The 16,009-nt window shown below is 36.7% G+C and overlaps 1 protein-coding gene across 5 annotated transcripts in view; it reads left to right on the top strand.

Moving 5' to 3' along the window:
* LOC114241019 (very long chain fatty acid elongase AAEL008004) overlaps window positions 1-11,401 on the top strand; it is a 40,653-nt gene extending 29,252 nt beyond the window's left edge. For all 5 annotated transcript variants that reach the window (XM_028171719.2, XM_028171721.2, XM_089737000.1 and 2 more), the window contains 3 exons: window positions 4,134-4,270; window positions 6,406-6,594; window positions 8,902-11,401. In XM_028171719.2, the coding sequence (XP_028027520.1) occupies window positions 4,134-4,270; window positions 6,406-6,594; window positions 8,902-9,033 (458 nt within the window). In that variant the 3' untranslated portion in view covers window positions 9,034-11,401. The remainder of the gene's footprint in view (window positions 1-4,133; window positions 4,271-6,405; window positions 6,595-8,901) is intronic.
* Window positions 11,402-16,009: the final 4,608 nt, after the last annotated feature.

The following is a 16,009-nucleotide window of genomic DNA, read 5'->3' as shown; positions in this document are numbered from 1 at the left end:
AATATTTCTTTTTTAAATGCACATTCAATGAATAATTAGCGGACTCGACTTTGTAAACGTGTATTTTTTGTGTGTGTGTGTTTTTTTTGTTTCATTTAAGTATTTGTTTCCATCTGCGAATTTCAGTGATTTGATTTATACATAAACATTGAAACTGATGTTCTAACACAACTACAGTTTCAACTTTTAATAATTTCATTTGAAAAAAGTAACACGTAACTTCGGTTAAGTTTACCCCATACAAATAGTTTTGTTTTGGTTTGATATTTTATAAACCCAAGTTGTTTTGGTTTGATATTTTTTCCAAATTTTAAAATTTCTTGTAAAGTTGCAATAATGTCGCTTAAATCAAATAGTCTGTCACCGCTCGATATGAACTAGATTTCTGGATTAATAATTATTGGTATATAGTCCGTAGTAGTATGGCACTGTGGTATAATCCTCCCATGAAGTATCAACATCAACTATACATACTAAAATCCGTCACAGTCGGAAGAATGGTTAAAAAATGCACAAAGATACAAAATACTTACAAACAGTGATTTTTATTTACATATATAAGCTGAAATGAACGTATCTTAATACGAAATGAAATATTAATTATTTGAAACTAGTGCTATTTTAAATACAACCTTACTGAGTCAAATCCGTCCTAATTTGATAGATAAAGGTTAAATAAATGTTAGTCAGCTTCATTACAAAGAAACGTATTTCAAAGAAAACGCATCCGCCTTATAAATGTTTCACAAGCGGTCGCTTGAAGGTTTTTAACATATGCTAATATTCTGTAACACGATGTTTACAGTAGAGGACCTTGTTGCGACCTACACTAATGTGTGGATTACCAAGTACAAGGTCATGGCTAAATTGTGGTATTCAATCAGCACAAGTGACCGTCAAAAAATCAAATCGACAATAAAAAATAGGTATTTACGCTGACCTAAAAGTTACTCCAACGCAACCGTCTGTGCAAGATTATAGATCGCGAACAGTTCGCCAATCGTGAGCACTGGTGAACACACTGCATTACGTACATAGGATTAAAAAAAACAATGAAATTCTGTTACTAGTAATGAAACATTACAGTATTAGTAATCGAATACCAAGAAAATAATTTCATTTCTAAAACTAACGACAGTGTCGAAATTTAAATAGGTATTTTCCAAACACCACCTATTAAATACTACACACTAAACTTTTAACGTTTATAACTTAGTATCTTCGATCGAAAGCTATTAAATTGTGTTAATTCTTAAAAACATGACTGGTTTAGTAAATGTATATGTGACCACATTGACCACACATTTCCATTATCGTTTTCCCTACAAAATATTTCAACAGAGCGTTGTTTATGCAAATAATGTTTTCAATAACAGCTCCGAATTTACGCGACCTCTAATACTTCCGAATTATTCATAATTCGAACTAGATTTTGAATAATTTGTGAATACTGTCAACGAAATCGAAAATTAATTATTTCCTTGTACGTAAATCTCGTATTGGACCTTCAAAATTCAAAATATTTTGCATATACACAGCCGTTCCGAAAAACCCAAGCCGCCGTAGTCCTGCTCATTAGTTGCTCAATCCTATTTCGACACAAATTCTTTTACGTAATGCGTGATGCAAGTGAGAGTCCGTGGTGGAATTTCATTAGTGGCCTTTTATTCAAGGACGTTCAAAATTGTTTAACTTTCACATTATCACGTGTGTAAATATTCGAATACTTTGAATGCGTAAAACCTACCAACCTCCAAACATTTTCAACGGACGCCATGACGACGTTATAATGAGGGTAGTATTTTTGAAGTAAGTGTGGATGTGTGTTTATGACTAGCTCTGCAGCCCTAGTTACTGCATGGATTTAAACAATATTCGCCCAATAATCGAATTTATTGTTCACGGCTCATAACGAATGTTCCACCCTTTAACTTGGAATGCATGACTGCTTCTGCAAAAATAAGCAAGATGGCGGTACATAATAAGCCTTCTCCGTCACCCGTCTAACATCGAGAGAATCGCGAACTCTTTATACTACTGCATGTTTATCATTATTAAAATTAATTATTAAAGTACAATAGACGTGTAACTGTCTTAGTACTTTTTCCCCCCTAATTATGCTGATAGCCTTGAGAGGTTATTTCAGCTTCTCCTGGACGTGTAGGTGAGCTCACGGGGCTCTTACCGCGAGTGTTGCTAATACTGGCCCTAGCAAGAGCAGTGCTTCACAGAATCTACCACCGGATCGGAAACGCGACCCTCTGAGAAGATCCGACGAGAAACTCAGTGGGCTGTGTCTATGGGCTAATTTATTCGTAGTGCCCTTTGTCGGAAGAGACGGGTTCGACGAAGACGTTGACCGGGTTGTATACACATTGTCAAGACTTCACTGTAACTTCATTGTCAAGACACACAGGGTACACCTTTCATCGAAAAAAGTACTGTTCGCGAATGAAATATTTGTTTACATATGAACGGGAGTGAAACTGCAGCTAAAATCTATATATAATCTAGTAATCTATAAAATCTTAGCAATAAACTAAGCTTAATATGATTTGTATTTATGCACGAAAATTCAAATAGGGTAAACAGAGAATGACATCATATGTGCAAGCAAATACGTAAGTGTCATAACCCGTATTTGCTTTATTACACAGCTGTTTTAAATCTAAAGTGAAAAATAAATAAATTATAAATTAATAGTAATACATTTATCGTAAGTAAATATGCACAGCTTATAAAATTTATAATTAATTGCGACTCCGATCGCAGTTTGTCTTGTTGAAAACGCCATATTTTGGACATATAATGTCTGGAAAATAACAGAGTTAACACTAACCTTAGCCAGTCCGGTTCATTAGCATGACAACATCCGCAATGTGATCTTATATGTATGTAAATCAAACATGCAAATATTTACAAGAGGTTTGTCTTTAAGATTTGTCTTATTAATGTCTTTACATGTCGATAAAATTTATCTATTTTTAGTTAAAAGCGATAAGCGTTAATTCGAATTGCCAACAGCAGAAGTTCCCATATTGCTATAGAATTTCAAACGTCCATATTAATAACAGAATAGTTTAGAACTTTGAGTTATATTTTGATTTCAAAATCCTATTGCGTTACATTAATAGACGCTTTCCAACTATCAAAATGAAATTAGACTAATGTTTTGATCTATTCGTTTTAAGAATGGCAACTAATTTATGTGTATTATATATGAATGGCAATTTGTTTTTTTTTATTATTATTTTCGTTCGAATAAGAGTACATTTGGCAACATGCTAATTTTGAAATAAATAATAATGTTTATAAAAATATTTTGATTATTGTATCAAAATAAATTTAAATTAAAGCTTGACCTCGCCGTACACGTCAGGTTTCCTTATTGTTATAGTTTAGTGGTCGTTTCCTAATAAAGTTTCATAGAATATGTTACGCAAATCACACATGTTTTTTACTTCTTTTCAAAACGTAAGCTATGAATTTGGGAATTTCAGAAAGTTACCTATGTGTGTTGATGTAACATTAAAATTTTGATTCGCAAAACGCGAAGCGATTTTTGTCTTTATGTCGTTCAGCGTCTATGTCTCTACTGGTAACGCTGCGCGGTCTTAGTGACAAAGAATATCATTGGATTAAATTGTTAATTTGTTAATCCAAATTCAACGGCGCCCGGCTAAGCAACGCTCTCCTGTGTTATGGGTACAGACAGATAATAAATAAACCCAGGTCTCGAAGATGAAAGATTTTAATGAAGACGCTGACTCTTTCTGAATTTCTTCTGAATTCTGAAGTCTTCATGGCTTAAATGATAAGACATTTGATGTACTCGTATCAAAAGCTGTGACTGTGCCGGTGCTCACAAACGATGTCCACGATGAAGGAATAACATCGGATAATAAAAATTGTAACTGCTCAATTTATAAAATTGCCTAATAACTGATAATAAGGCGTATTGTAACTTTGCGCCGGTCTCCATTTATTCCCGGCTGGGTCGTGTGTCTTGATCACTCGTCGTATCCAACCAGGGATCGATACCTAACTTCAAAATACAACCACACTCCAGACGAATCAATCTAAGACTTTATCACTTCAATGAAAGTAAAATGTATGTATTTATTTTATGACAGGTGGTCACAGCACTTTCTTCGCTCTGCTCAACACGTTCGTTCACATCGTAATGTACTTTTACTACATGGTGGCTGCCATGGGTCCTAAGTATCAGAAGTATATCTGGTGGAAGAAATACCTCACAGCCTTCCAGATGGTGAGTAAATACATTTAATTATCTAAATACTTCAGAGACATAAGACCGGATCTACTATTTGCAAAATCACTTGATACAGATGATGTAGTCCTTTTTTTGTTTTCTTTTATTTTTTGAAACCAAACTATAATTGTAGGTCTATTATTCAATGAAATTTTAACTTGACAATAATATTTTTGTGTGAACGAAAATATTCATATCATTCATTAAACGGAAGCTATTTCTCGGTAAACCAACTACCCCTATGTACATAGTTCTTCCATTTATACTAGCATATATTGAAAATATATTTAGCGTAATTCCGGTTTTTATACTAGATATTTATGATAAATGAGAACTAATTTGAAAAGTTCAATTCATAAATATTCGACCGTATGCCTCTATATAATAATAAAAATGATAATCGCCTTATCGTTGCCGCCGCTGACTACTCCCCGAATCCTGATCACGCAGGAGCCAGTCACCGTCGACGCCCTAGACACGTCCTTACGGATCCATCAGATCCAATAACCTTTGCATTAGACGCCTTCAGCTCTAACACTAGGAGCAGGCTTAGGGACCTCGGTAACCGTACTCGTCGAACTCGACAAAGAGTTCGTCGTGCAACCTAACCCATGAATCAGCTCGCTGAGTTTCTCGCCGGATCTTCTCAGCGGGTCGCGATTCCGATCCGGTAGTAGATTCATTCGCGAAGCAGCTACTCTTGAGCTGTTAGGTCTCCTTCGGAGGCGCTCGGGTAGCTGTTAGCAAATCCCACCTCTCCTGGCTGAGCCTTTGCTCGCCCACGTGTCCTGGTGAAACTGGAAAGGCCTCCGGGCCACCAGTAATCTTTCAATCATAAAAATAATAATAATAATAATAATATGTTTTCACATTATCACGTGTTCGAATACTTTGAATGTTGGATTGTTGTATTGTAGCTGGAATAGCCTCATAGGTTACCAACGAATAGGTAGGGAACAAAAATAAAAAGGGAATGGACTCTAAAATGTAGGAGGCCTTTGCCTTAAAATAGGGTCCTCCATCATAGGTGTTTTTATTGGGCTTTGTTTTATAGGTTTTGGGTTTTATTTATTAATCAAACGAAACCCGGTCCTCTGTGGCCATATAAATATGTATATGGAACTCATTTATGACTCATTTATTGAAACTGCACACGCGCTATCGTTCAGAAAATGAGGGTATTACGACAAAAACCTCTCCTGGAATGCCAACAGTTTCACCAAAACGCACAAATAACAAACATACAAATGAACATTCATTTTTATAAATTTCATCATGTGTATGTAAAATTAATTATCACATATTATTGTATGGTAAACATAATGATCAACTGACTAATGCTACCACGTAAAATCTGGTCGGCCTTGTTTATCCGTCGCTGCCAAAACTAGACATGATAAGGAAGAATGTAACATGTTTATCAACCCCAAGAGTACTATTTTACTAAAAGCTTTAGAAAGGCGAACGTATGACTTTGGTAAATAATTTTTTTTTTTGTACATTTTTGATAATTCGTTGTGATCTAAAGGATAAGACGTCCGGTGCAATCGTATCTACCGATGCACCGGTGTTCCAATCCAGCAGGCGGGTACCATTTTTTCTAATGAAATACGTACTTAAAAAATGTTCACGATTGACTTCCACGGTGAAGTAATAACATCATCATTATCCTGCCCTTCTCCCAGTCACCTGGGGTCGGCGCAACATGTTTTCTCCTTCCATACTCTTCTATCATATACCATTTCTTCGCTCACTCCCCTCCTACCCATATCGTCTTTCACACAATCCATCCATTTCTTCTTAGGTCTACCTCTTCCTCTAAATCGTTCCACATTCATAAGGTGAAGTAATAACATCGTGTAATAAAAATCAAACCCGCAAAATTATAATTTGCGTCATTACTGGTGGTAGGACATCTTGTGAGTCCGCACGAGTAGGTACCACCACCCCGCCTATTTCTGCCGTGAAGCAGTAAGGCGTTTCGGTTTGAAGGGTGAGGCAGCCGTTATAACTATACTGAGACCTTAGAACTCAAGATGGGTGGCGGAATTTGCGTTATAGATGTCTATGGGCTCCGGTAACCAGTTAACCACATCTATGCAATAAAAATAAAACTATAAATCTATTTGCAGGTTCAGTTTGTATTGATCTTTAGTCATCAACTTCAAGTCCTCTTCAGGCCGTCGTGTCAATACCCTCGTGTCTTCGTCTACTGGATCGCGATGCACGGCTTCTTATTCTTGTTCCTCTTCAGCGATTTCTACAAAGCGAGGTACACAACCGCCGAGAGGAAATCGAAAGCTCAGAACGGACTTTGTATGGTGAGTTGAAACTTATTCTGATAACTAGCTTTTTCCCGCGACTCTGTCCGCGTGGAATTGTTACTTTGGCATAACGCTAAATTTTACCCCCCCACTTCATTTACGTAGAAAGTGAAAAAATATTTTGAAACATTCTTTATTGGTGCTCCACTTGTATTGATCTTACCGTGATATAGCCATTGTATAGCCTTCGTCAATAAATGGGCTATCTAACACTGAAAGAATTTTTCAAATCGGACCAGTAGTTCCTTTTTTTTTTTTTTTTTTTTCTGGTAGAGGGTCGAACCTCCTACGAGGTCCCCGCGCAAAAGGGGCGCGCGGGGTATGTGAGTCTCTATGATCTGCATGGTGTTATGAGCAGACCGCGGGACCAAGGATTTTAGGGCCCACCCACTAAACGACTCCCCTGCACTCTTACACCCGACCAGTAGTTCCTGAGATTAGCGCGTTCAAACAAACAAACTCTTCAGCATAATTTATTATTAGTATAGATTTGAAAAAAATATTCATTGTGTTCGCCGATTATTCATTGGAAACAACTCGTTGATATTTATTTGTAGATTTAAGACAATTATTTTTTGGCTGGGCTGATGTATGTACTCCTAAACCGCACGATGGTGAGTGATTACTAGAGCCCATAGAATAACTACATAAACGCCAGAGCCTACGTCGAGTCATTCAGTTGAAACTTATATTGGACTGTAAACTTAAACCTTAGAACTCATATCTCAAGGTAGGAGGCGGCATTTACGTTGTAGATGTCTATGGGCTCCGGTGATCACTTAACATCAGGTGGACCGTGAGCACGTCCACCCACATTAGCGTTAAAAAAATATTTAAAAAAAGCTATCCTACTCTTGAAAATGCTGACCGAGATATAGTCAAGCATGTATCTCTGGTTCCATATTTGGAAATCAGCATTTCGATCCATTGCTCAGTTTTAACATAAAAAAACTAGAAACCAACAAACAAACTTTTTGATTACCATTTTGTTTAGTATTAAAAATTAATAAGCCTTCAAAAAAAGTACCAATACGTATTGGTTCTCGTTTGTAATAAGCAAAACACATTTTCAACAAATCAATAAACCTTATAGTTAAGGATTATTGACAAATCACTCAAGGCCTATTTACATACATCTTCATATCCTCTCGACAGCTGAGAATTGATTGCCCTCAATGTCTATGTACATTATTTTGCAACTTTAGATCCTTATGTATTCACATCCTACGATTCAATACATACAACTTCATTAACTGCAAATTAATACCAAATCTCATTCAATTCGTTATATTCGAATGCAAAACAAAATATTTTTTGTGAGTCACTTTGTTTTGGGTATAGAGAAAACCGGACCTCGATAACAAAGCAATTCTAAAAATGTCGATTACTTCCAAATGATTGCAGTACGCGGCTATATTAACTCTGAGAACGCAACTGCCCATTTTAGAGGAAGAGGTAGACCTAAGAAAAAATTGGATGGATTGCGTGAAAGACCATATGTGTAAGAGGGGAGTGAGCCAAGAAATGGTATATGAACGGGAGAAGGGCAGGAGAATGATGATGAACGCAACTGCTCATTCTCCGGTGAATTCTTTAGTCTCATTTTACGGTACCCACGCGAAGAAATGATGCTAGACACCACACAGCACTTGAATCATTCTTCACATAATGTTACATTGTAAAAAAACGTCTCAGTAATATTAGTCGATCTAAAATTTTCGAAGAACTACAATATCGAAGGGTGAAAGTCAATTTGGTTTAACGCTACATTTTTTGCAACTTTATAAGAGAACCCTTTTTTAACAATTTGAATGAGGTAAACTTCATTGATGTTCAATTAAAAACATCGAACTGTTGATACTACTCGTAATCTATACATATAAATAAAATTGGAGTGTCCATTTGTAATATTGAAATGACCGCTTTTTACTACATGCATATGAATATATATACGGTTCATACACCAAAATAATATTTTTTACAATTTTTGTCTGTCTGTTTGTTCTGGCTAGTCTCTGGAACGGCTGGACCGATTTTGACGAGACTTTCACTGATAGGTAGCTGATGATATAAGGAGTAACTTAGGCTACTTTTTTTAAACTAGCTTCGCCCCGCAACCTCACCCCTGGTACGACAAAAACCGCGGGCAACATCGCGGGACTCATAATAAAATTTAATGTTTCCGAAGCGAAGCGAGGGCGGGTCGCTAGTGCCACATATAACGGACCTTTCAAATAGCCATTCACCCCTCGATATGTACGTAGACAATGTTTAGATCGTTGATTGGTTAATTATACTTTCCAGGCGGTGATGGACGACAGTACGAGTTCGCTGAACGGCAGGAACGGCTACAAGCAGGAGATGGGGTCGGAGGTGCCCAGCTCGTACGCCTCGTCCGGGGCGGACGCGTTCGTGCGTCGGAGACCGCTCTCATAGTGCACGCCGCGAGTGTGCGACGCACATCCTTTTTCGACGTGAACAAACTTAAATATCTCACACAGATTATCCTTTGATGTGAACAAACCTGAACGTGACACACAGATTATATCCTTCACTGTGAACAAACCTAAACGTGTCACACAGATTATATCCTTCGATGTGAACAAACCTAAACGTGTCCCACATATATCCTTCGATGTGAACGAACCTAAACGTGTCACACAGATTATATCCTTCGACGTAAACAAACTTTGACATGTCGCATAGATTATATCCTTCGATGTGAACAAACTCATACAGTGTCACGTCACATAGATTAATTACCCTTTGTAATGTAAAACAGCTCGCGCTCTGTTATCGTCTTAATGTTTACAATGCACAAAATGTCACGTTGTCAAGTTCGCTTCAATACTCTTCGGCCTTGTTTTCAGTTTAGTACAAAATGTTATCGATAAAGTTGTAGAAATTGTTAAAACTTACATTGTACCGTCTTGTATTTTCTTTTAAACGCGTTTATAAAATGTAAAGATGGGAACTGTGAAATATAAAGAAATCACAATACGTACTGCGTTCGTGCGCCGGGTGTAAATGAAATGGCGTTTTTGTATTATGTATGTGTATATATATTTTAATCATAGAGTATAATAGTTATGGTAATTGTAACTAGGTGTACTGAAGGTAAACGGATTTTTGTAAATATAATTTTATCATGAGGTCGCCGCGTGCAGGTCTTGAATCATGTTACCATAGATAAAATATAGTTAGGTATGGTCCAGTGTCGAACTATTGCGTACCTTGCTGCTACCTGTAGGACTCAATACTGTGTATTGCCTTCTTCCAATCAACTATATAATTGTTTTTATATTTTTTATTAAACTTATTACAGTATTCAAATAAAGAACAGAAAATCCGTGGTGTTCTACACATCAATTAATTGACTTGGGGTCTTGAAAATTTGTATTAGCTAAAATGTATTGGGGGAACCAAAGGATGCTTTGTATTAACACAATGTATCCCGCAGTCACTATTAAATATTAGATTTTGCAGTATTTTAATAAAATAATGACTTGAATAAATGTATAACATCACACAATAGTTTATAGACATAGGAATATGTATTTCAAAACATTGAGTAAAACTGATGCTCACTTCGTCGTATGCGATGTAACGAAAATGAAAAACGTTGCCTGTAATTTACAGACAATGGTCAAGTTCAAACAATAGGCTAGTTGATTAATATCGCCTTTTATAAAAGCTTTAAGGAAATTTAATTAAAAATGAAACCAAAAATTTAATTGAATAAATTGCTGACAAATAATGGCTTTGTATGCAATGGCTGCGTAACGAATATTTGTATAATTTACATGGCCAATGTTAGCCTTGACGTTGTAACTTACTACTGCTCTCTCTGTCTGGTATGAAATTAAGTTGATATTTATTTTATTGTTGATGAGATTTTAAAATGTTTTCATTGATCGCGTGTACAGTAGATGTGTATAGGGGTACTAAAAAAATAATCAACTCTCCTATTATTCCCAGTTCACTTAATAGGAGCATAGAACGAATTATATGGTAACAAATTAACGCCTTCGTAAAATTCCGACTAAAATTTCGTTTATGGGTACGTGTCAAAAGTATATTTACAAAGCATTTTCACGGAATTTTAGTTTTACGACAAGTGAGAATCGGTGTCTAAACATCCATTATAAAACTTGACAAATTTTCTTCAAACATTTTCTTCATTACGTCACTTGCTGCGTGCTTTTTATTGTATTTAAAGTGTAACACTTTTAAACTTCTCTTATTTATCAATTAGTCTAACTGTAATATTCACTGTCTATTTACGATAAATTATGTCGTGGACAAAATTTCATTATTTATACCAAAAACTATTATATTATTATATAGACTACATTATTGAAACATTCGCTACAATAGGGATGCTATCTTGTTTTTTTTTTTTTTTGTAATTAATAATGTTATGATACGAAATGTAAAAAATAATGAATCCGTTCAGGAATTACAAATTGAGAAATAACATCATCAATGAAACAGCGAGATGTTCTCACAGTGTTTCTTAAACTTTGTGGCTTGTGCTGTTGCGTATTAAATATTCTAAGTGACATCCCTATTGTTTTTGCGACTATGTAATGTATTCTTTTTTGGGAATAGTGTGCACATTATTAATGTTGTTTTGTGTTTTTTTTTTTTTATATATATTAATTTATCGCGCTCGATTGATTCGCTTGGATTGCGCCGCGCCAGTGCTCGGTGCGTCCGGGTGCCTCAGGTCTGCTCAAGTAAACGCTACGAGTTCACTTTATTACAGCATTAATTATTTCCTTTAATAAACGATTTTTCAACTTTTGTGTTTTTTATTTTGCTTGTTGTCTGCGGATGGGACGTAAGTTTATACTTCACATTTTTATAACTTTTTTTTTTAAATACTTATTGGCAATAAACCTACTCGAGTCAGTTATTCGACCATAAAATGGTAAATGTCATTAAAAATAAATGTGCGCCTACAAAAATTATTAAGTATCTCTCTTGTTGTTTTTTTCATTGCTCTGAATTAAAATTTTATACAGTTTGTTCATCGATGTGGAACGTATGCTGCACAAAACATTTCATCTATAATATTTCAATACAAAAATTGTGCCCACTGGATTTGACCCCGATAATAGTCTGATACGATTACACCCGATTTAAGGATGTAGCAAAATCAATTAAAAAATATTTTTTTTAGTGCCTTGATTCCTAATAAAAATACAATAAAATATCTCGTATTATGATGACAGTAATGTTGTCAATGAAATGGTAGTTTTAAACATAAATGTCGTTTGTAATGATACTAAAAAATTAAGATTTTGCTTGTACCGAGACAGAATTAAATATCGAGCCACTTGCCGTATTGTTCAGAGACCGATAAAGTAAATAAAGTGAGCACACATGATTATACTACAAAAGGAACGGCAAATTCCGACGACAACCATTATATAGCATGTATTAACTATTTGTTTAAATAAATAATAAACTTTAATTGATCTTCCTACAAGTCAGTAGGTCTGTTTACATTTATAGCTAGCTTATGAAGCGGGCTTATTTTGTTTTTTTTTTGTTTGGATTTTTTGTAATACACAAAACAGTCATCATTTTTTACTTCAGCCGAGTATTTATACGTAGAAGAGATAGGTGCCACGACTTTGTCATTTATCGCCCGACAAAAATCTTCGGCCCCATATACGCTAGAGGACAAAGTCCAAAGGTACGTCGCGATAAATTTGCGTTCGACAACAACATTTTTCTAGTGACGAATGACTACAGTTTAACGGTAAGCAGCATTCTTGTTGTGCCCTTGACATTGCTAATGACCATGAATGGTACTAACCATCTACTGTCAGCTGCGTATAAGCTCACGTCTCATCGACAACTAAGAAAATCATTCCTGTTGTTACCATTACTGCACTCGTGACCTAAATTTCGCCCGAACAAGTCTTCATGGGCTTTTTTTTTTCCTACCTAAGCTGATAGACTTGACAGGGTATTTCAGCGTAACCTTAACTAGTAGGTGAGCTCACGGGGCTCAAACCGGAGTGATGCACTGACCCTAGCAAGAGCAGTGCTTCGTAGAATCTACCACCGGATCGGAAACGCGACCCACTGAGAAGATCCGGCGAGAAACTCAGTGGGCTGTGACTATGGGTTAATTCGCTCGTCGAGCCCTTCGTCGCAAGCGACGGGTTCGACGAGGACGGTGACCGGTGCTTGTGGTGCCTAAAAGCACCGTTAATGGATCAGGAGGATCCGTAATGACGTGCTTTGGGCGACGTCGACTGTTTACCATTCGGTCTACAGGATCGGGTATAATGCGCCAAAAGACTAATTACACATTATTACAACAAAGCTTGCCGAGGGACACGTAGAATTGATATTGAACGACGAATTCGCGGGACAAATGTATCTTTGTGTCCTTGTGGATATTGACCATAGCTCGCCAACATGTGAACAGTTCATTTGCCCAGACTCATCAAGGCTTGTTGTTTGTTTAGCTGGCCGAGTGCATGCAACATACATAAGCTACATAAACAGTCCCTAAGTACCGTTTTAGTTTGGAATGCTGTGTATCACAGCATCGACGTCATGACCGGAAACGAAATACAAATTTAAAGCGCAAATCTGCAATCAGTAAGTAGACGGCCTACCCGCGGTAGCTCCACAGACGCTGGTTTTGATATTCGTCTCGCTCGAAATTGATTAACAAGTAGACAGTGGCACTCGCCTTGAATTAATTTTTGCGCAGATGCTGAGACTTGACCAATATTAGTGGAAACTAAAGGAAATTACAGACGACATAAAAGGCAGCAACTTTTTTTTCTACCTAAGCTGGTAACCTTGAGAGGCTAAGTCAGCGTAACCCTAACGAGTAGGTGAGCTCTCGGGGCTCAAACCAGGAGGCGTTGCTAGCACTGGCCCTAGCATGAGAAGTGCTTCGCCGAATCTACTACCAGATCGGAAAAGCGACTCACTGAGAAGATCTGGCTAGAAACTCAGTGGATTGTGTCTATGGGTTAGGGCAGCGTCCGTCTGGGCTAAGCATTAGTCGACTGCCGCAGAATTGATTCTTAACAGTCTTTTTGTACTAAAGACTGTTTATGTTCCGCAATATTCAACTTCACCATTACCTCAAGTGACATAGCTGGATAGTATGGACAACAGGAATGTCTTTCGGTATTGTTCCCGTATACAAAACTGCGGTGGAGCGTGAATGAGCGGTACGGTGTCTCTCGATTTTTGCATAAACTTCATAATGTGAATTAATTAATTATTAATGCAATAGTTATTTAACTAAATATAATTGAATCGCATGTAAATTATGTGAATGACAGAATCATTTAATCTGATATTATTGAATGATTCTGTCATTCACATAATTTACACGCGATTCAATTAAATTTAGTATAACTTAATCGAAAAAATTAATTTTGACATTTTTTAAATTACTTATGTATTTAGAATCACGTGTATGCTAATCAACTACTGTGAACTAATTACTATTAAATATATTCATTCAAACTCGGGGGCCCCAGTATCGTCTACTGCTGTATGTTGTTAATTAATAATGCGTTATAATTTAAAGTACAATACAGTACAATGGAATTATGACTGTAGCCATCAGAGAACACAAGATATTTGACAGGTGCCTGAATCTCGCTTATGACATTTTCAAGATAAGTCTGCATATACATATACAAGTTCCAAACAACAACATTTGGACCGTCAGTCTACCGAGCAATACCATCCGCAAGGTGGAAGATCTTCCCTTTGTCGTATATCCACAAGACGTTATCTCAAGGCTTTGTAGAGCGTTGCATGTCACTTATATTATATAATTCTATCATAACGTTTGACACAAAAGGAAAACATTAAGTGTATTTTAGACCAACAATAGAAGATTAACAGTAAGTAAAAGACTTCAACGAGAGTAGTTAGGTTACGACATACTTAATTTTTTTCTTTGGTAAACATAATAAAATATTGTAGCTTATCACAACATAACTGTCAGTTAATTGGACAAAAATTCAAAAGATTCAAAAATTTGAAGGTACTTTTACAATACATTCTGAATATTTTGGTTTTTGGTAATTTAACAGTAGCCTGGCACTGCCGTTTCCTTAGCCACTTTTATTGAAGAGAGCTGTAGTTATTATTGATATATTAATTTATAGACTATACAACAAATTAAGCTGCAACATAGCTAATGAAAGAAATAAACAAAATGGACACAGATTTCAACAAAATAAATTTCGACTAGCAAAATAATCAATTTTATATGTATTATTAAGGATAACTCAAAAATTTTTCAGATCTTAAATAGAAATTAAAGGGACCACATGAAAAGAACAAGACAAATTAAGAATTTAAGTGAAGTTGGTAAAAAAATAAATCCTAATTTTCTTAACTACCTAGTTAAATGTGATAAATATTCTATACAAGGTTTTGCTAAAGTATTTATGAATACGATTTTAGTACAAAACGAGACATGCAATCTAAATTTCCAAGGACTACTAATGAGTAAGTCATATTTATGTATTACCCAACCAAACATAATGGCCTACTTATCTGTACTAGTATTATATTGATTTTGTTTGAAACGTAAATAAGGCTAATTACGCCCAGGTGTACTGTATTGCAGTTTTTATATTACTATAGATGTACGGACAAGCTCAACGCTGATTTAGTATTAATTACCGAATTTTGCTTCTTCTTTTTCACCACCTTATCCCACTAGAGGGGGTCGGCACAGTGAATGTTTCTATTCCATTTTCTTTTTTTTTATGATTGTAGGAATACTGGTGGCCCGGAGGCCTTTCCAGTTTCATCAGGACAGGTTGGCGAGCAAAGGCTCAGCCAGAAGGGGTGGGATTTGCTAACAGCTGCCCGAGCGCCTCCGAAGGAGACCTAACAGCTCAAGAGCAGCTGCTTCGCGAATGAATCTACTACCGGATCGGAATCGCGACCCGCTGAGAAGATCCGGCGAGAAACTCAGCGAGCTGATTAATGGGTTAGGTTGCACGCCGTACTCTTTGTCGAGTTCGACGAGTACGATTACCGAGGTCCCTAAGCCTGCCCTAGTGTTAGAGCTGAAGGCGTCTAATGCAAAGGTTATTGGATGTGATGGATCCATAAGGACGTGTCTAACTGACCTGACTTCATGTATCTCTGGATTGATTCGAGGCCCAGGTCGTCGTGTAGGTCAACGTTCCTCACGAACCACGGAGCCCCGACGGCTAACCTGCAAAAGCGGGGTTGTAGAGATTAGAGGGTGTCTATGTGTGTGCGGGCCGCGTGAGCGAACACCACACTCGCGTAAGTCATGACCGGCCTTATGCAAGTTTTGTAAAATGTCACCTTGTTCCGAAGGGATGTTTTACTCCGCTTACAGATCATGGGGTAGAGTCTACCGAGAATGAAC

Source organism: Bombyx mandarina, chromosome 22 (assembly GCF_030267445.1).
Source record: "Bombyx mandarina strain Sakado chromosome 22, ASM3026744v2".
NCBI classification, from domain to species: domain Eukaryota; kingdom Metazoa; phylum Arthropoda; class Insecta; order Lepidoptera; family Bombycidae; genus Bombyx; species Bombyx mandarina.
The sequence above is the reverse complement of the archived record's forward strand: the minus strand, read 5'-3'. Positions and strand labels throughout refer to the sequence as shown.